At 47.6% G+C, this 19877-nt stretch overlaps 1 protein-coding gene across 1 annotated transcript in view; it reads left to right on the forward strand.

Moving 5' to 3' along the window:
- The first annotated feature begins 6068 nt into the window (after nt 1–6068).
- LOC118096429 (transmembrane protein 150A) overlaps nt 6069–19877 on the forward strand; it is a 33962-nt gene continuing 20153 nt past the window's right edge. Inside the window, exon 1 of the mRNA XM_060275076.1 lies at nt 6069–6460. Within this exon, the coding sequence (XP_060131059.1) occupies nt 6396–6460 (65 nt within the window). The 5' untranslated portion in view covers nt 6069–6395. The remainder of the gene's footprint in view (nt 6461–19877) is intronic.

The raw sequence follows: 19877 nt of genomic DNA on the forward strand, positions 1-19877 counted from the left end.
TACTTATTACAGGTAGGTAGCCGTGTTGGTCTGACATAGTCAAAACAAAAAATAAAAAAAATTCTTTCCAGTAGCACCTTAGAGACCAACTATGTTTGTCATAGGTATGAGCTTTCGTGTGCATGCACACTTCTTCAGATACTTCAGATACTTCTTCAGATTCTTCAGATGGTATCTGAAGAAGTGTGCATGCACACAAAAGCTCATACCTATGACAAACTTAGTTGGTCTCTAAGGTGCTACTGGAAGGATTTTTTTATTTATTTTTTGTTTCAATCTTTTGTACTGTTTGTGCTACAAAGCCTGGATTTTGTTTTGTCAGTTAACACTGTTTTTAGGGAACTCCCTCCTCTGACAGTAAAGTCAGAAGATTAGTGTCTACCTGTAAGGTCTTTTCTTGGGCAATTAAACCACGACTGTGTATTTCTGTCCTTATTGAAGAACTGGCTAAGGAAACTGTTTAAAAGTCAGCAAAATTGTTCAGAGATTACAGCTGGTAGAGGTGCCTATTGTGACGGTGGAGATGGCAGCATTGTGTATCTCCACCATGGAGGTATTGACAAAGAGTGAAATCTATGCTTGAACACCAAAAAGAGCTGGCCTCCCTGACAGCTAGAAACATGGATTTGGGAGGGCAAAGTAAATGTGACCTGGTGGTCTTCCACAGTGCACACACACAATGTAACTGGATTTGTGATGGCTTTTTTCAAAGATCTGCTGTATCTGATTAAATGTGGAACTGGATCCCTTAAACCTTCACCTGCTGGAGGTATATTCCCTGAGCAGTCATCTTCAACATGTTGCACTTTTCCACCAGAGAAGACATTGTGTGTTGTGCAGCACAGAAAGTGGCTAACATGAACTTCCTGTTTCGGGCGGTGAGAAATGGCTGACTCCCACACAATTGGACCTCAGCTGTCCCGGTAATTCAGGGTTGATATGGGGGTAATTAGCCCTGGCAGACTCCCCAGGGTGGGGGAGGACTGTCTCATAGACCCGCAGACCGTCCGAGATTGTCAGCTTGCATCAAGGTGCAAGCAGGAGGCCGCTGGTTCCCAGAGCACAACATGGCTGGCACTCTCCGAAGTCACTCTCATAGCCAGAAATATCTGTTTGATAAAATAATTCGATTTGGACAATAAACAGACATAGTCTGGACTGAAGAAGACTGAGAAAAAACCTGCAGAACTGCACAGTCCCTGGTGTTTAAGCTCAGACTTCAAAGAGACTCTCATCATGGTGTTTGGATTACGGAGGTGATTGGTATGTTCTTTTTTCCCTTCTCAATATCTACAATTGTTTTCTATGCCAAGCCTCATTAAGAAACCTAATATTTTTTTGAAAAGTACAGATAGACATTTAATTAAGTATTAAATTGTGCAGCTTTACTTAGACTTGAAAGACTTGATATAGATAAAATAAGAAACAAGATGGCGCTTGTTAATATGACACAGCATGGAAAAATGAGAATTCCTTTTTCGAGGGAAGTGGGAAATACTTGCTAGCTGACTTTATAATGACTTGAGACAACAATTTGGGATAACATACAGTGCATCTGTTTGCAGAATTTCTTCATTATGAGCGAGAGAGAAGGCTAAATGGATGTCTAGCAACCCCTCTTCTAGGGCCTGGGGAGGGGGAATTGTGTGGTCTCCGGGAAAGCTGATCAATCGCCAAATGACATCTGTGGAATACAGTTCATTTACATTGCAATATTGCAAACAGTATGCTCAAACGACAGGCTTGGAACAATTTAACAACTTGGGAGTTGCTGCGTCATTAAACTTTAAATGATAGACTTGGACAACAGCCCAGATTAGAAGATTGGAATGAAGTCAGGAAAAGCTGCGCTGGCAAATAGTTGAAATATATATATACACAAATAAAGCTGTACTTGATGGATGAAAGGATATATGATTTCTGACATGATTGAGAATCGCATAGCAGGGACGGAGAACTTTAAAGCGTTAAGATCGGAATGTGGAAAATATGAGAACAACAAGTAGAAGGCAGGAACGAAGATATTGGAGATATACTTCAGAGGTCCAGACTATGGGAAGCCCGGAAAAATGAATAATTAATAATTTGGATTGTATTTGGTTGTTTTTTATTTTATTTTATTGTTTTTAATTGGATTATGATTATGTTTTGATGGATATGTTAATTGGCTGTTTTTAATTGGAAAACCAATAAAAATGATTTTTTTAAAAAGAAAAAGAAAGTGGCTAACATGAAATTTAGAGCTGCAGTTTGTCTATTCCAGAAAGCACCAATGGCAGCTTCCATTCTGATGAAAATAGTAATTGGAACCATGGCATGGGATGAAAAGACTACAAAACCCTCCACTCACACCACAGCCCAAGCCTGATTGCTACCAGCACTACCTGCTGGTCCGCAATTTAAAGGCCAAACTATATGTTTAATGTAATGTATCGTATAGCCCTTGGTCCTCTTGTGTTTATGCTCCAAGCCCACTGCCACCATGCCTCATTGCTTCTCAGTTAAGAGTTCCCAGGCTATTGCTACATTAAAGAATTGAACAGGGGTAGACTCCATGGTTCCCTCCAGCTACTGTTCATGAAAATTCTCATCACCCCAACCATTGGCTATACTGCCTGAGGCTGATGTAATTTACAGACCAACATCTGGAGGCTACTGCATGGACCAACATTGCTATATTCATAATGAAAGATGACCACTAGAGGGTCTGTAGAACCAGCATAAATGTTCATTCAAGTTGGACAAGTAGTCTCTCTTGTGTGTCCAATATTCAATGGCCTTTGCAGCTGAAGTGTGATGATCTGTGCCCTTTGTAGACTATGCAGGCACACACATGGGAAAATCCTGCATAAGGCATATTCCAAGGGGTGGGCTCACATCTTCCCTGATTTTATTTGAGCACCACAATGATTTAAGGTCAAGATTATTTATGATTTATGGTTCAAGAGTAACCAGAGGTGTTTCCAGGCTTTTGCTGTTTTTTTGTTTTTGTTTTGCATACTGGCAAATTCAGGTTGCACAAGTATAATTAATTTGGAGCTCCTGTACAACGAACCCGCATCCCCCAAAGAACAGGCAATTTGCAGTAAGGAAAGTGGTGGCGAAATGCACTGGGAAGTGTTGAAGGATGCTTGATTTGATGCAATATCATCTAACCTTCCTGCAAACAAACCATAATAAACCGGCCATTTGGAAGCCCTCGGCATCTGTGTTTTCTCCCTTTTGTGTGTGTTTTCATTTTCACTGTGTGAGGCACAGCAGCAGCCTCCTTAAGGAATGTATAGGATGTGAGGTCAAGCTGCTGCTGCTGCTGCTCCAGCCATGGACACAAGACTTTTCTCCTTGTGGGGAACCTCTGACAGCGAACAAAAGAATCTACAAAGAGGTCCACCAAAACCCTTCTACTTTTCCTTGTGGGACCTGGCAGGTGTGATCTCTTTCCTGGCATTATAGTCAAAATGGAAATGGGTGGAAGGGATGCGAGGGCGGTGGGTTAAATAGCAGGGGGGGCAGAAGTGTAGTCTAGTGATTATAGAACAGCCCACAAAGTCTGACTGGCTTTTGGGTCTGCTGGAAGAGACATTAAATGCTGTTAAACCTGCTCCCCTATGCCTTTGATGTCCCCCTTCTTGGGCTGTGTGTGGAGTAATTGTGCAAGACTCAACTAATTTAAGTGTGGGGAGAAGGTTAGAAATCTGGAGGTCTGTGCATTTCATTGGAGATTGAAGGTGGGGTATGTTGGAATCACATTGCAGCCTCCCCATAATAAATGGAGAGTCGATTTCCCTACCCAAACAGGGCCAATCCAAGACATTTTGCCACCTGAGGCAAAGTCTCTCTCTTTTAAGGGAGGGGAATGGGAAAGAGATCTGGGGCTTGGTGCAAATAGCTGGGGCTCCGCCTTTGGAGCCCCCCCCCCAACAGCACTCTGCTTCCATTGGCGCTGATAGAAAGCTCTTTTCAAGCATAGCTGCAATTTAGGGTTTGGGTGATGGTCGCAATACATGGGATGGGAGGGTTAACCATTTTCTCCCCAGTTGTGAGTTAATATTTACTTATTGCTATATGTATTAGTCTTTTTTATTACAAAAATAATTTGAAATGAATTGCATCTTGAGCTAGGCAGAATTTACTCTCAGATGGCAGTTGCTTTTAAAAGTGTGGCTGGGAGCAGGGAAGAGACTGCTGAAAGATCCAGGTCTTAATCCCTTTGGTTCCCCCCCCCCACACTCTGAGAGTAATTGGGCCTGCGGATGTGGTAAGATGACCATGCATGTAGCATATGCCTCCAGAGTTACACCTATACGTGTAGTGTCCCGTCTTCAGTTTAGTAATAGATTTACACAGCTCAGCATCTCTGAGATGCTTAAGTATTTTGCCATCATCCCCCGAAGGTGTACCACAGGGCAGTGGAGCCACAAGAGTACTTTGACACCAAAACCCACAGGCCACATACTGTCATTATTAATATTACTAATTATTATTATTGATTTTCTTGGTTTACAAAAGTACATTTTGTTTCAAGAAGGCATGAAATTGATGGTGTGTTTGCCAAGGTATTTAGGTGTCCCCTAGTTTGTCCTGTATTTCCTGTGTTGCCATGGGTTTGTTGTTTTTGTAGAAGTCTTTTAGACCTTTGGTTTGCCAGGTTTTTATCTGGAGGTTTTGTGCTGTGTGTTGGAATAGTGGGTGATAGGCCAGGGGGGTTGTGGGGGGCGGGGCTGGGGATAGTTTGCCTACTTTCCCCTACTGACATACACTGCCTTGTTGTGTGGCGGGGGTTGGGGGGAAGGAGCCAGGCCAAATTTTGATTCCCCCCCCCATCTTGCAGCCCTTGCACTGCCTTCCCAAAGCCAGCTGAGGCACTGGGTGTGTGAGGCACTGGCAGGGTCCTGGAGCCTTCCCACCTCTTTCCTGAGAAAGTGTTAACTAGACTTTAGGAAGGAGTCATAGAATTGCAGAGTTGGAAGGTACCACAAGGGTCATCTAGTCCAGCCCTCTGCAATGCAGCAATATTTGGCCCAATGTGGGGCTCGAACCCATGACCCTGGTACTAAGAGTCCTGGGCTCTACCAACTGAGCTATCCCAGGAGGACGTTGTCAGTTGTCAGAGCCCAGCTTTGGGAAGGCACAAGAAGAGCTAGGGAGGGGGGCTTGTTGGGCAACCCTTGTTCTAAGCCCCACCCTGCATAATTGATCACAAGACATGGTGTATGCCCACTATGTGAATGTCAATTCCCATCAACTTTGGTGGGGCCCGACCCCCTCAAATATTTTATTGGGGAGGCGGAAGGAACCTCAGCCTCTAGGAGTTCGCTCCTACCCTGTCCTGGGACCTTTTGATAAACTGGGTAGGTAAGAAATCACCATCCTAACTGAATTCACAGGTCTCCCACCCACCTGTAACCAAACAGAGAAAGCAGCGGCATTTTAAAGAAAAGAAAAGAAGAAAACTCTGCCCATTATGGCGGGCGGGGGAATGCATAGGTGACTAATGCATAGGTAAGCCAGGGCAGTACATCCATATATATATATGGAGAGAGGGAGAGATTAGAACCAAAGTTTCTTTGCGGGAGTGCGGTAGGTGCAGCTGAGGAAGCCACTCCCACTCCGTGAAACAGTGGACCAGTGTCTCCAAAACTTGGGTCTCCATCTGATTTGGGACTACAATTCCCATCATCCCTGACCACTGGTCTTGCTAGCTAGGGATGATGGGAGTTGTAGTCCCAAATCAGATGGAAACCCAAGTTTGGGGTAACCCTGCGTCTGGACCAATGGTCTGTCTCGGTCTCCCGAAAACTTTCCTACGCTCTCCTCACACGCGCATTTGCCAGAAGCAGCGCCAACTCTCTCTCTTTCTCTGGTAACTTTCCAAGCCTCGCCGGGCCACAGGCGCGAAGAGCACGAACCAGGCCTTGAGGGAGAGAGACGAGGAGCTTCTTCTGCCGAAGAAGGGCGCTTTCTGGCGCGCCGCTCGCTTCCCTCAGGAGCCCAGCGGATTTCCCCAGCGGGCGGGGAAAGGCACAGCCTCTCCCTTTAGCTGAGGCAACGACGAGCGCGCCCAGTGCTCTCCCTTCCCCAATCTCTCCAAGCCGGGGCGGGCAGCGCGCGGAGACCAGCCCCCGAGGCGGGGTCGCCCCGTCCCATGCCGGCATCGCTCCTCCTCCTCCTCGGGGGGCGGGAAGTTACGCTTTGGCCGCCGCCGGGCCGGAGCCCCGCCGACTTTGGCGCCGTCGTCGTCCCGCGCTCCAGTCTGTCCGCTACGCAAGGGGCCGCCGAGGGCCTTCGGAGGGGCCGGCGCCAGGCGCGCTGAAGCCGACTCCCTCCTGGCGCCCACCAGACGCTGGCTGGGCGAGCGGGCGAGCTCCCCCTGTCGGGCGCACCTCCATCCCAAAATGCCCGCCTGGGCGATCCTGCCTATCGCCTTGCCAGCCTTCAGCATCACCGGCATGTGGATCGTGTGAGTAACACAGGACGGGAGGGCGGCAGGGCGGGAAGGGACCCACACCAGCGGACCTGCGCGAGGGGTCAAGCGCGCCACGCTTCCAGCCAGCGGCGTTTTCGGCCCCGCTTGCTTGTCCCGAGCGGCTCTGGGGGCTCCGGCGCTGCCGGGGGGGAGGCGAAGGTGGCGCGTTGCGCTGCGCTCCGGAGACGTGGCTGCCGCCGCTGCTTCTTCGCGGCTCCTCCTCCTGCTGCTGCCCGCGCCCTGGCCTGGCCTCTCTGCTCGGCCCTGCGCCCGCGAGCCTGCCCTCCGGACGGAGCCGGGGATGGCCCTCGCATCTCCCGCGCCCCTGCCTTGAAGCTGCTCGAATAAGCGTCTCCGCTTCTCCTCCGCCCATGCAAACCGGGGTGGAAGTGAGCCGGTGCCAGTGGAAAGTTTCAGGGCTGAAAGACCAGTTGGGATGGGTGGGGGGTAGCATCTGCGTGGAAGGATGCTTTGCAATTGCGTGTTTTTTGTTTGTGTTTGTGTATCGTCCACCCGGAAATGCGATCCAGCCTGCCACATGTTTCCAGGGTGCTGCTTATAGTGCGATGCGCGCTCCTCGTGCGTGCGCGCGGTGTCTTCCCGACGACCTGCTTATTCCTCCGGATTTGTTTTCGCGCAGTTTTGGTCACGCGTTGGATGTTGTCCCGGGTGTACTGAGCCTTGATTCTGATTTGTTTGGCCAGAGATGTTCGGACATTGCATCAAGCAATGAAAGGAGAGAAAGGAGAGTCCGACAAAACATCAGGAAGAACTCTCTGGCAGTAAGAGCTGTTTGGTCTCCCTCTGGAGGTTGTGGTCTCTCCTTCCTTAGAGGTTTTTAAGTACTGTACTGTAGAGGTTTTTAAGTGCATTTCTCCTCTTGTCTCTTTCATTTACAAAGTTGATTTCCAAACCTTTGGAAACCTTTGTTTGACCCGGAGTCAGTTAGCTACTGGGAAGTTCCATTTACTTCATCATGCAATTGGGTTAGAATTGTAGAGTTGGAAGGGACCGCGAGGGTCATCTAGTCCAACCCCCTGCAAGGCAGCAATCTCAGCAAAAGCATCCATGGCAGATGACCATCGAAAGGCAAGGTGAAGTGAAAGCCTTGCCAAAATGAAGGACTGGCAGAACAAGTGCAAACCAATTATATGGCAAATCAGAAGGAACAACAAAAGGGCACCCCTAAAGGTGCTTAGGCTAAATAGTGGAGACTTCTTTAAAAATGCACCTGACAGGCAGTGCAGCTGTCAAGATGGAAAAAGGTGCAAAGGGACGGGGGCAGGGAAATAATAGAACAGCTAAATTAATCCTTTTCCCTTGTCTACAGGGGTTTAGAGACCCACAAGTGAACCATAGATATCTATATCTATAACTCTAACGCTGTGTGTGTGTGTGTGTGTGTGTGTGTGTGTGTGTGTATGTGTGTATTAGCACTGCACCCAGTAGAAGGTGCTCAGAGTTCCACTGGCCAACTTCAGAATTTTACAGGAGCTCCTGAAGTCTATACTCTGCTGCTGAACTATTTCAGTAGCTATTGCAATAAAAAGCATTGATCTCAAAAGCATAAGAAGGAGGAGGCTACCTAAGAACAAGATACGGTATATTCCAAGCCTCCATTAAAGTTGGTTTGGCACCCTTACCCAACAACTTGACCCCCCCCCCCAACTGGACTTCTTGCCATAAGGAAAGTGACATGAAAAGGCACTGGAAAATGTGGCAGAACAAATTGCTTGACCCAGTGTCGTATACCCTCCTGGAAAACAAATCGGAGCAAATGTTCAGTACGCAGCCGGCCACTGTCTTAACTTTCCCACAAACTTTGTGTGGGCAAAATTGGGAAGCAATTGAAAGATTTTCCAAAAGTATACTCAGTGTCTCTGTTTTCAAATAATAGAATCTTCACACATGTCCATTACAGTCAGTTCGAGACATTTTTGTTGTTGTAGAAATGAGGGATTGATGAAGGATGAGAGGTGGGGAGGGAGAAAAGGGAGAAAGAGAAAATAGGAGGGGTGAAAGCAGAGGGGGTGAGGGACCACAGGCGGAGGAAGAGGAGTGCGGGGGGAGCGCATCTCCACTGGCAGCGGTGCGCAATCCCCATGGGGTGCCATTGCGGCTGCCCCCCCACCTGTGCTGGGTGCCACGCCACCACAGGCGGTGTGTCATGCCCCCAGGAAGCATGCCGCACCCCCAGGACACACACCAGGCCCGCCCCTGCCTGCTCTCCGCCCCCCCCCCCCCGTGCCGGAGCATGAAGCTCCGCCACTGTGAGGGCTTCCATTATTTACATAGTATATGAGTGGATATTTTTTTTGTCCGCATAGCATGGGTAGGTGTCTTATTTTTGCTGGCAGAGCGAGAGATCAGAGGGCCCAAGAGAGATCAGAGGGCTTAGTTGCAGTTGATTGGTTGCAGGGTGTTTTGTTTGTGTGTGAGGGGTGGGCACCACTGGGTTAAAGGTAAAGGGACCCCTGACCATTAGTTCAAGTCGTGACTGACTCTGGGGTTGCGGCGCTCATCTCGTGTTATTGGCCGAGGGAGCCGGCGTACAGCTTGCAGGTTATGTGGCTACCACGACAAAGCCGCTTCTGGCGAACCAGAGCAGCATACGGAAACGCCGTTTACCTTCCCGCTGTAGCGGTAGCTATTTATCTACTTGCACTTTGACGTGCTTTTGAACTGCTAGGTTGGCAGGAGCTGGGACCGAGCAACGGGAGCTCACCCCGTTGCGGGGATTCGAACTGCTGACCTTCTGATTGGCAAGCCCTAGGCTCTGTGGTTTAACCCACAGCGCCACCCGCGTCCCTATATCACTGGGTTAAGTTAGCCCTATTGATTCATATGTTGTTAGGGCAGCGGAGGGGGTCATTGTCTTGTTGGCCTTTGTTTGTGATAAAGAGGAGCCACACAAGGGGGAAGGCCTCCTCCTTTGTTTGATCCCATGATAGATTCAGTCTGCTGATTAGTTTTTCCAGTAGGGCTGTTTCCCCATGCAGTTTAGTACCAGTGGTCCATGTTCACTGCCAAAAGGACATGTCTGGTACAATATTGACCCTTGCATTTCCCCCTGTTCAGGGGTGCCAACTTGAATAAAATATTGGGAGGGCGGCCAGGTAAACTCCACCCCACATAATCTGTCACAAAACGTGGCACACATACAGCATTTGAATGGCAATGTCCATCAACGGGGGGTGGAGGCTCAAATATTTTATTGGGGGTGGCTAAAAGTACCTTGGCCCCTAGGAGTTGGCCCCCCGTTTCTGGGGGAAATACCCACACAGTTGTTGTTTTTTTTTTAAAAAAACCCCAGCAGCATCAAGAACACCTTGATATTTCCTTGACCTTTTTCAAAACATGAAGCCCTTCCCTGGAAATATGCACAATCGCCATTGTTTGCCTGGCTTGAGAGTAAATCCTATGGATTAGTGGGATTTACTTCTGAGTAAGCACACATAGTGTTGGGCTACTGGTTTCTCCTCAGACTAAAAGATCAAGCAACCTGCCTGGCCCTAGTGGGGCTCTCAGGGTTGCCTGTCACTGCCAGATGTCACTGCCTACCCCTTGATTGGTGTGTTTAGTTAGCAGATTCTTCCAAGCTGAATCACTTTCTAGGCTTCTTGTCAATTCTGGACAATGCAGGAGAGGCAGACGGGTTGCCTCAGAACATTTGCGGTGCCTCAGGCAGGAAATCTGCATTGTAAAAATATGTGGCTAAACTAAATTACAACTGGCTGCCCTTTACAGATACATATTCCGAAATGTGCTGCCTGAGGAAGGCTGCCTCAACCTGACTGATTGGTATCTTGTTAAATCTGTCTTGTCTGGTTGTAAGGAGACAGTTGCCTGCTGTACAACTGCAAGGCAAGGCGTTTGGGTTGTCTGGCTAGAGAGGGAGCAAGATGCAAATATTCAAATAGCTCCAGGTATATAGGAACATAGGGACCCAGGTGGTGCTGTGGGTTAAACCACTGAGCCTAGGGCTTGCTGATCAGAAGGTCGGCGGTTTGAATCCCTGTGACGGGATGAGCTCCCGTTGCTTGGTCCCAGCTCCTGCCAACCTAGCAGTTCGAAAGCATGTCAAAATGCAAGTAGATAAATAGGAACCGCTACAGCAGGAAGGTAAACGGCATTTCCATGTGCTGCTCTGGTTTGCCAGAAGCAGCTTTGTCATGCTGGCCACATGACCTGGAAGCTGTACGCCGGCTCCCTCGGCCAATAATGCGATATGAGCGCGCAACCCCAGAGTCGGTCACAACTGGACCTAATGGTCAGGGGTCCCTTTGCCTATATAGGAACATAGGAAGCTACATTTTGAGTCAGGCCGTGGACTGCATCACCGACACTGGCCAGCAGCAGTTCTCCACAGTTTCAGATGAGGAACAAATAATAAGCCCTCTTGCGAATGAAAACACAAGATGGTTCCCGAAAATTCATTCTGACTGGGCAGATAAAATATAACAGATAGAATTCTGCAGGGTGTGTTCTTAGTGTGTGAAAACAGTCAAGCTCCAAGGAAGCCCAGGCATGCACCTCCAGATGGTGGAGACACCAGGCGTCATCCTGGCACCCGGGCATCTTCGCTTGGTCGCAAGTGGCTGTTAGCCAGGTGCAAAATACGCCTGGCAAATTTTTTAGAATAGAATAGAATAGTAATTTATTCGCCAAGTACTTACATACAGTACTTGGAATTTGCTTTGGCTAATTTTACAATGTAAACGTACTTTATACAAAGTATCTGTTAAATATCTGTGTGAGGATCGGAGTGTGCAGAACACTATTTCAAGCAAAGAGGAGCCACTCCAGCTGCGCCTGGAGCTTTTGCCTTCTGTCCCTGTAGTCGTGACTTCAGAACAGGTTTTGAACACTCTTCCTGGAGTGTTGGCTGCTGCCATTCCCAGATGCTAAGCAGAGTTTGCAGGAAAGTGGGCAAAGACTTCAGAGGGATTCACAAAAGTGAGGAGGGAGCAGGTAGGTTGGCGCTTCATAGGGCAAGGGATTCACTTTTGGCTTGTTAATAAGCCAAGCTATTCCCTGTCCCCCCCCCCACCAAGAAGCAACTTGGTTTATTTCTGAGTCAATGTTGAATACAAGCCATAGGTGACTTGCCCATCACTCCCACCAATATACAGGTGAAACTCGGAAAATTAGAATATCGTCGAAAGTGCATTTATTTCAGTTACTCAACTTAAAAGGTGAAACCAATATATGAGATAGATGCATGACATGCAAAGCAAGATATGTCAAGCCTTTATTTGTTGTAATTGTAATTACTTGTCGTTAGGCGGGTCAATTATAAATGGAATGCAATTAATGAAATGTAATAGCGATGTTTATTTTTGTATTATTGTAACTATTTGTTTTATTACTGTGGAATTCCCAAAAGAAAGCATTTGTAAAAATTAAAATAAAAAATAATAAGTTGCATTACTGAAATAAAATGCACTTTTCGACGATATTCTAATTTTCCGAGTTTCACTTGTACTGTGCTGCAAGGCGTTTCTGGGGAGGCTGGCCAGAGATCCCCTGTTTTATGTGGCCAACTTGCAAGCACAAGCAGTGGAGGTTTATGGCTTAGGTCCTAGGAGTATGAGAGCCCGTGGGGCCAGTTTTGGATGATCAGGTGCAGAGCTATATACTTTAGGACACATTGAAGCAGCACTGTGTTTCACAGGCTGGTTTTGCAAAAACAACAACGCCAAACCTGACCCTTTTGGACTGGCTCTTTTCGGACTGTTTTAGATGGCATGCCAGATCTGTTCCAAACCTGCTTCTTACTGCAGAGCATCACAGTTTCCTTAAATACAATGGAGCACCTTATTCCAGTGGGTTCCCTCCTTTGAAGCAGCTCTGTTAATAAAAGATAACAAAAAATCATTGCAGAAGCTACTTTGTTGATGCAGCCTTATTTTCAGAGTTGGTGGTGAGGTGACACCTCTTCTCCCACTCCGGGTGTTTCCTTGAGAAAGGCTTTCTGCTCCCCCACCCACACTTCCCTTCTGTTGATCATTAGCTGTTGTTTATTGTCTGTCAGCCCATGTGACAGCACTTGTATCTCAGCCAGCTTGCATTAATTTCGAAAACAGGTTGCATGAGCTACTGCCTCGAAAGCTCATAAGGGAACCAGCAGGAGTTACAACGCTGGGAGTACATGTCTGTCGTCGAATTCTGCAGAATTCACACGCACTCATGTCTTCCTGCTGTTTGGCTTGGGTTTCGTTTCTACCTGTGGATAGCTCAGCCTGTAGAGCATGAATCTCCTAATCTCAGGGTCATGGGTTTGAGCCCCACGTTGGGCAAAAAGTTTTCCTACCTTTCTGGGGCTGGGGCTGGATGACCCTCGAGGTCCCTTCCAACCTTGTTTCAATGATTTATCTACCTCCGCTTGCCAATCTGCAAAGCAGAAATACAGTGGCAGCTTCTGAAGGTGGTGGTTGAGGGTACATAAGATAATGGAAGTTCCCATTGGTTTGTGAAGATCAGCAGGTGGTCACTGCCAGCCTGAGCCTCTTCTCCGGAATGCTACGCAACTAAAATACAGTTTTGGGCTCTGTTGTGAGAAAAAAAGGCTCCTTAGAGGAAAAGAGATGAGGCAAGGTGTAGCAAGAGTGGCTTCTTTGATACAGAACTGTTGTGTCCAGAAGAAGCAGATGATGAGCTAGGTTTGCAGACTGCACTTCCTTGCTTATAGTGATCCCAGGGTGGTTCCCAAAATATCACAAAATAAATAGCAGTTACAAAAATATACAAGCCCTGGTTTTGGTTTTGGTTATGAGGTCCATGCTTTTGTTGCACTGGTGTGCTGCTTTAAGGGCAAGTGAGGACAGTCCCTTCTGCTGCTTCAAGAGAGCTTCTGTTTTCTGAATTGGTCTCTTTCAGGATTGTGTGGAGTTCTACCTAAGCAGAAGAGGCGCTCTGTTTCTACCCGATCTTGACTTCTGCTGTGATACTCATCCAGCAGATAGGTATTGCAAGTTCAGAAATGCTTGCAAATCCTTTTGATTTGAGTTTCTCTAAGTTCCTTGGGCTTTGCTGCAGACAGTACCAGCAAGGTTGCTTCCAGACAACCTTCTTATCAAGCATCCTGATTTGTTTACGTGTGTGTGTGTGTGTGTGTGTGTCAACTATTTATAGAGCATTCATTCTAATTGTTATGTTCACAGGGAGTTTAGACCATGCTGAATCAAGCAAATGTTACCCACTGCACTTTTCTCTGCGTTTTGAGGAAGTGAGTTTATTGCGCAAGACTTCCCAACGGACGATAATTGCACAGCCTGAGTTTGCTAGTATGTGTTCGAATGCCACCCCAAAATATCAACAGTTGGGAAGCACCCAGAGCGTGCTATGGGTGAAAGCTGAAGGTATCAAATACAGCAAAACCCCTCTGAGATCAGTGTTCCCAGTTGGTTGGGCAGCTCTCATATCCTGTTGTAGGTCCTAGCCACTGGGGATTAAGTGCTATTATTAAGAACCTATCAAAAGCCCAGAACCACAGAGCCTAGGGCAGTGATGGCGAACCTTGGCACTCCAGATGTTTTGGAACTACAATCCCCATCATCCCTAGGTAACAGGACCAGTGGTCAGGGATGATGGGAGTTGTAGTCCCAAAACAGCTGGAGGGCCAAGTTTGGGGGTGCCTGCTTTAGGCAAATAGGAGCACAATCTTACCGACTGCTTCACCATCACTGGCCTAGGGCTTGCTGATCAGAAGGCTGGCGGTTTGAATCCCCGCGACAGGATGAGCTCCCATTGCTTGGTCCCTGCTCCTGCCAACCTCGCAGTTCAAAAGCACGTCAAAGTGCAAGTAGATAAATACCGTATATTCCGGTGTATAAGACGACCTCCAACTTTTCCAGTTAAAATATAGAGTTTGGGATATACTCGCCGTATAAGAAATACGACCCGGCGTATAATACGACCCCCGACTTTTGAAAAGATTTTCCTGGGTTAAAAAGTAGTCTTATACGCAGGAATATACAGTAGGTATCACTCCGGCGGGAAGGTAAAAGGCATTTCCATGCGCTGCTCTGGTTCACCAGGAGCAGCTTAGTCATGCTGGCCACATGACCCGGAAGCTGTACGCCGGTTCCCTTGGCCAGTAAAGCAAGATGAGCACCGCAACCCCAGAATCATCCGCGACTGGACCGAATGGTATGGGGTCCCTTTACCTTTTATGAAGAGCCATAATAGATTTGTAATTATGATGGGTCTTTTATACTTCTCTTATGGGCAAAATCCAAAATTTTCAATCAGGTAGCCTCCAATCCTTTTTTTCAAAACATGATTTAGATCTTCTTGCAGTGGGCAGGGGGGCAGTTGTGTAAGTAATGGATTTTTGTTTGGTAATTTCCACATACAAGGATACAGGGCAAGATAATTTACTGGAAGAAAAAGGCCAGGTCCAAAATAAAAATGTGAAAGTAGTTCCATGAGTCCAAGGGTGGGATCTCAAACAATAACCTCTTTTTCTCATGGTGCATGTTAAATTGGTTTTGAAACTTGAGTGCATGATGTATGTATTTTATACAGAAAAATATGGGTTTGACAAGAGAGTCATGGACTCGGTTTTAAGAGATTATGTGTACGCTATTACAGACCCCCATTGAAATTCAAAGTTTGCTTTAAACCACATTATAATACCATACCCTCCAACATTTCTTCGATGAAAATAGGGACGTCCCATTCCATAATGATAATTTTACTATTTATACCACCACACATCTTACTGGGTTGCCCCACCCACTCTGGGCAGCTTCCAACATATATAATAACATAATAAAACATTAAACATTTTTTTTAACAAACTTCCCTATACAGGACTTCAGATGGCTTGGGTGTGTGTGTGTGTCAGATAACGTCATACCCTCCAACATTTCTCTGATGAAAATAGGGGCATCCTAAGGAAAAGTGGGACATTCCGGGATCAAATCAGAAACCAGGATGGCTTCTCTAAATCAGGGCATCCCTGGAAAATAGGGGCAATTGGAGGGTCTGCTGTACAACACAGTACTGTAAAGGATAAAACCATAAATAGAAGCAATGGATGCAATGACAAGAAGGCAAGCAGAGCAGTCTGGATGCTATGCTATGCTTATACAAAGCAGGTTGGATGAGGACCGTAGATGAAGCCCACGGCCTTGTGAAAAAGGAAGGAGCCCTATGTGACTCCAGCGTAGAATTTTGAATGTGGGCACCCAGCAACAGGAAGCCCTTCCCCCCCAGTACACCTGAGAAACTGCAGCTCCAGGCCCAGTCGTAGAGACCAATTACAGCATTTAGCCAATTGCTAGTTTCTCTTGCATGATTCAGGATGTCTGTGGTTTTGTCTAGGCTCCTTCATCCCATCCAGCCACTATTCCTCCATGTTAATTTGCTTGGCTGGTTGTGCTGGCTGCTTATTATACCTCAGCCATAAATAATAGAAGTGTGGCTGGTATCCTAGGGTGAATGATGCTTGTACGTGGCTGGGCATGGTTTGGGCACTTCTTGGGGTCTTGCCCGCTGATCCTACCCCCTGGAGAAAGCTGCTATTTGAAAAATAAAACCTGCAAACTTGGCATTGGCCAAAAGCCATTCTCTTGCACAACACAGGGCTCAAACCCACGGCCCTGAGATTAAGAGTCTCCTGCTCTACCGACTTGCACCATGGTAGTGCCAGTTATGTTGTCTTCCTGCCTTTGCCAGTGAGTGAAGGATGTGGTAAGGGAGCTATGAGTTTTGTTTAGCGGTAGGAGCAGTCAACCTTTAGAGCTGGCCGAGCAGTCTTGGATTTCTCGGACCTATAAGTAATAAGTAAGCAAATGAAAAGTAGGCAAACTCGGCCCTCCAGATGTTTTGGGGCTACAACTCCCATCATCCCTAGCTAACAGGACCAGTGGTCAGGGATGATGGGAACTGTAGTCCCAAAACATCTGGAGGGCCGAGTTTGCCTATGCCTGAGTTATAACATCATAGACTGGGGGCTGCCTGTTATTTCTTTATTTATAAATGATGTGAAGGTCCTTGCAAACAGAATGTTGCAGAGTGTATAATTGGGGTGCGTGCTTGTGGTCACTTCAGACAACCTGTTTACTGAACATCCAGATTTATTTAGACAAAGTTTGCAGGTAGGTTACATGTTTATTGAATATTTATACAGATTAAATAAGGTTAAGTCAAGCAATGGTTACCCCACGCTTTCCAGTACATTTCCTAAACCCCTTTCCTATTGCAAAAAGTCTCATTTTTTTTGCAGATGGGGGAGAAGCAGATTTATTACATAAGAGCCCAAATCCATCCTAATTGTGCAATGGCCACTTTCTGGTATGAATTGAAACCCACCCACAATACAGTGACAGGTAGGTAGCCGTGTTGGTCTGGGTCGAAGTAAAATAAAAAAATTCCTTCAGTAGCACCTTAAAGACCAACTAAGTTTTTATTTTGGTATGAGCTTTCGTGTGCATGCACACCTCTTCAGATACAGTGAAATAGAAGTCCCCAGGCACTTATGTAGAGAAGGGGTGGGGAGGGGTGGGGATGGGGAGGGGAGATCACTCAGAAGGGTGGTGGAAGTGGGTGATTGACTGACTGATAGCTGTTGATGACCGAAAACGACTGCAAATGGTTTTGCATGAAAAAGCAAGGGTTGAGATGGCTGAAGATCGCTTATCATGTATAATGAGATAAGAATCCGATATCTCTGTTCAAACCAGGTCCCTCCATGTTTTTGAGCTTGGTGATAAGTTGTAATTCAGCAACTTCTCTTTCCAGTCTATTTCTGAAATTCTTTTGTAGTAAGACAGCTACTTTGAGATCTTGTATAGAATGTCCTGGGAGATTGAAGTGTTCTCCTACTGGTTTTTCTGTCTTCTGGTTCCTGATGTCAGATTTATGTCCATTTATCCTTTGGCGTAGGGTTTGGCCTGTTTGTCCAATATAGAGAGCTGAAGGGCACTGTTGGCATTTGATGGCATACACAATGTTAGAAGATGAGCAATTAAATAGTCCTGAGATGGTATGTTGGATGTTGTTGGGGCCAGTAATGATGTTGTCCGGGTGTATGTGGCAGCAAAGTTGGCATCTGGGTTTATTGCAGGCTCTGGTACCAGTGTCCATGTTAAGTCTGGTGGTTGTGTTATTGTGGGTGAGTTGTTGTTTAAGATTGGCAATGAGACCTTTCATTGCCTACAGACAGCCACCCAATCTTAAACAACTCCTCACCCACAATAACACAACCACCAGACTTAACATGGACACTGGTACCAGAGCCTGCAATAAACCCTGTTTTAGCCTGTGGCAAAGAGAGTTGAAAACACACATACACAACCCCATCAAAAATGGGTTGCGTGCTCTATTTTGGCTCTTAATTCACAAACAATTTTGTTTAGATTTTAAAATGTTAAAAGTGCAAGCAGTCTGCATGCAAGTCAGCAAGCGATTGAGTTAATTGGGTTTGGCCTGGGAGGACGTCCAACGGTGGCTCTATCTCTGGGTTGGAATTTCACAGGGTGTTACTTTACAGGACTTCTGAAAGCTGCCCTCCTCCTCACAACGGGGTGCAACAGTAAACTATATCGGAGGGTCCTTGTAGGCTCCTCTCAGCCCAACCTGCAATGTGGTGGTTTTAGTGAAGGCCCAGAATCCCTTGTGCTCCATTTTGCCTTGGCAAAAAAGGTCACATCCAGCGGCACGGCATCAGTTGCTGACACCCGGGTGTTGGTGTGGGTGGTTCACCAGCCCTTGCCACCGGAACGACCCCAACCCCTAGCGGGACTGTGCTGAGCCATTGGCCTGCCCGCACAGAGGGGAGCCCGGCTGGCCAACATGACCCTTGATGGGCAGAGAGGAGCATCAGGCCTCTCTGCGGTGGGTGCACCTGGTTTGTGCCCACTTAAAAATTGTGTGCAGCCCCCCTGGCACCCCCCCCCCCATGCCATGCCCCTGGTCATGTCTCTCCCTGAATACACAAAAGTACAGGATAGGTTCTGTCTGGCCCTACTCTAGCCCATCTCCCAACTTCCAAAAGGTGCCAAACCATCTCCCAGAGTGATGTGATGGACTTGTGAAGAGCTGCTGCCTTGCCACTCTGGCAGCCCCAGCAAGGCGCTTCCCCTCCCTGATCCACTCTTCCCATTGGGTTTACTCCAGTGGGATATAAAAGAGCTATTAGATTATAATTTTTATCAGGTAGTAATACCAAAAAGTTTGAGCCATTTGCACCCAAATAGAAAGGTTCCGCTCAGCTCTTGTTTCTCCAGGGTGCTGAAATTTAGACCCTTCACAGCGGGTGGCGCTGTGGGTTAAACCTCAAAGCCTAGGGCTTGCCGATCAGGTCGGCGGTTTGAATCCCCGTGATGGGGTGAGCTCCCATTGCTCGGTCCCAGCTCCTGCCAACCTAGCAGTTCGAAAGCACGTCAAAGTGCAAGTAGATAAATAGGTACTGCTACAGCGGGAAGGTAAACGGCATTTCCGTGTGCTGCTCTGGTTTGCCAGAAGCGGCTTAGTCATGCTGGCCACATGACCTGGAAGCTGTACGCTGGCTCCCTTGGCCAATAACGCGAGATGAGTGCTGCAACCCCAGAGTCGGTCACGACTGGACCTAACGGTCAGGGGTCCCTTTACCCCAGGGGTCCCCAGACTTACCGGGCTTTTGGCCGGTTCCCACCGCGCCGATCGCGCGGCGGGCTGGAGGGCAGGGGAGTGCACGCCCGTGCGCATGCGCATGGGCGCTTACTGGCACGGCGGCGCGCTTCCAGGTCAGAAAAAAGCGCCGGAAATCGTTTGTGTGCATGCGTATGGGCCTCCCCCGACCCGGAAGTGCACCAGAAATGACCTCTTCTGGGTCGGGAGAGGCCCATACGCATGCGCACAAAGGTTTTTTGGCGCTTTTTTCTGACCTGGAAGAGCGCCGCTGCACTGCGCGCCGTAAGAGCGGGCGGCGAGCGGCAGGGGTCGTCGCGGGCCGGATTGGAAGGCCAATTGGGCCGCATCCGGCCCCCGGGCCGTAGTTTGGGGGACCCCTGCTTTACCCTTTACCTTTCTTTGTTAGGTTTTGGCAGAGGCAGAAAAGGACTGCCGTGCTTTAAAAAATCAAATGCATACAAATATATGTGCAGATTGGGACTTGCATTCTTTCTCCCACAGCTCAAACCAGGCTTCACCCAGCCCCCTGTTTTTGGAAACAGATTTGCTGGCCAGCCTTTCTATTATTCAGGCAGACTGTTTGCGTTTAAAAAGAATTATTTTAAGCACCGCCTGTTAGGGATGGACAAGGATCTGTGGTTTGGGCTTCTTTCGGTTTTTGTCCACTTCTCTCTCTCTCTCTCTCTCTCTCTCTCTCTCTCTCTCTCTCTCTCTCTCTCTCTCTCTCTCTCTCTCTCTCCCCCCCCCCCGGGGTCTTCATTCAGCTCACCACATTTCTGCATCAGTCTGC

The sequence above is a fragment of the Zootoca vivipara genome, chromosome 5, assembly GCF_963506605.1.
Source record: "Zootoca vivipara chromosome 5, rZooViv1.1, whole genome shotgun sequence".
NCBI classification, from domain to species: Eukaryota; Metazoa; Chordata; class Lepidosauria; order Squamata; family Lacertidae; genus Zootoca; species Zootoca vivipara.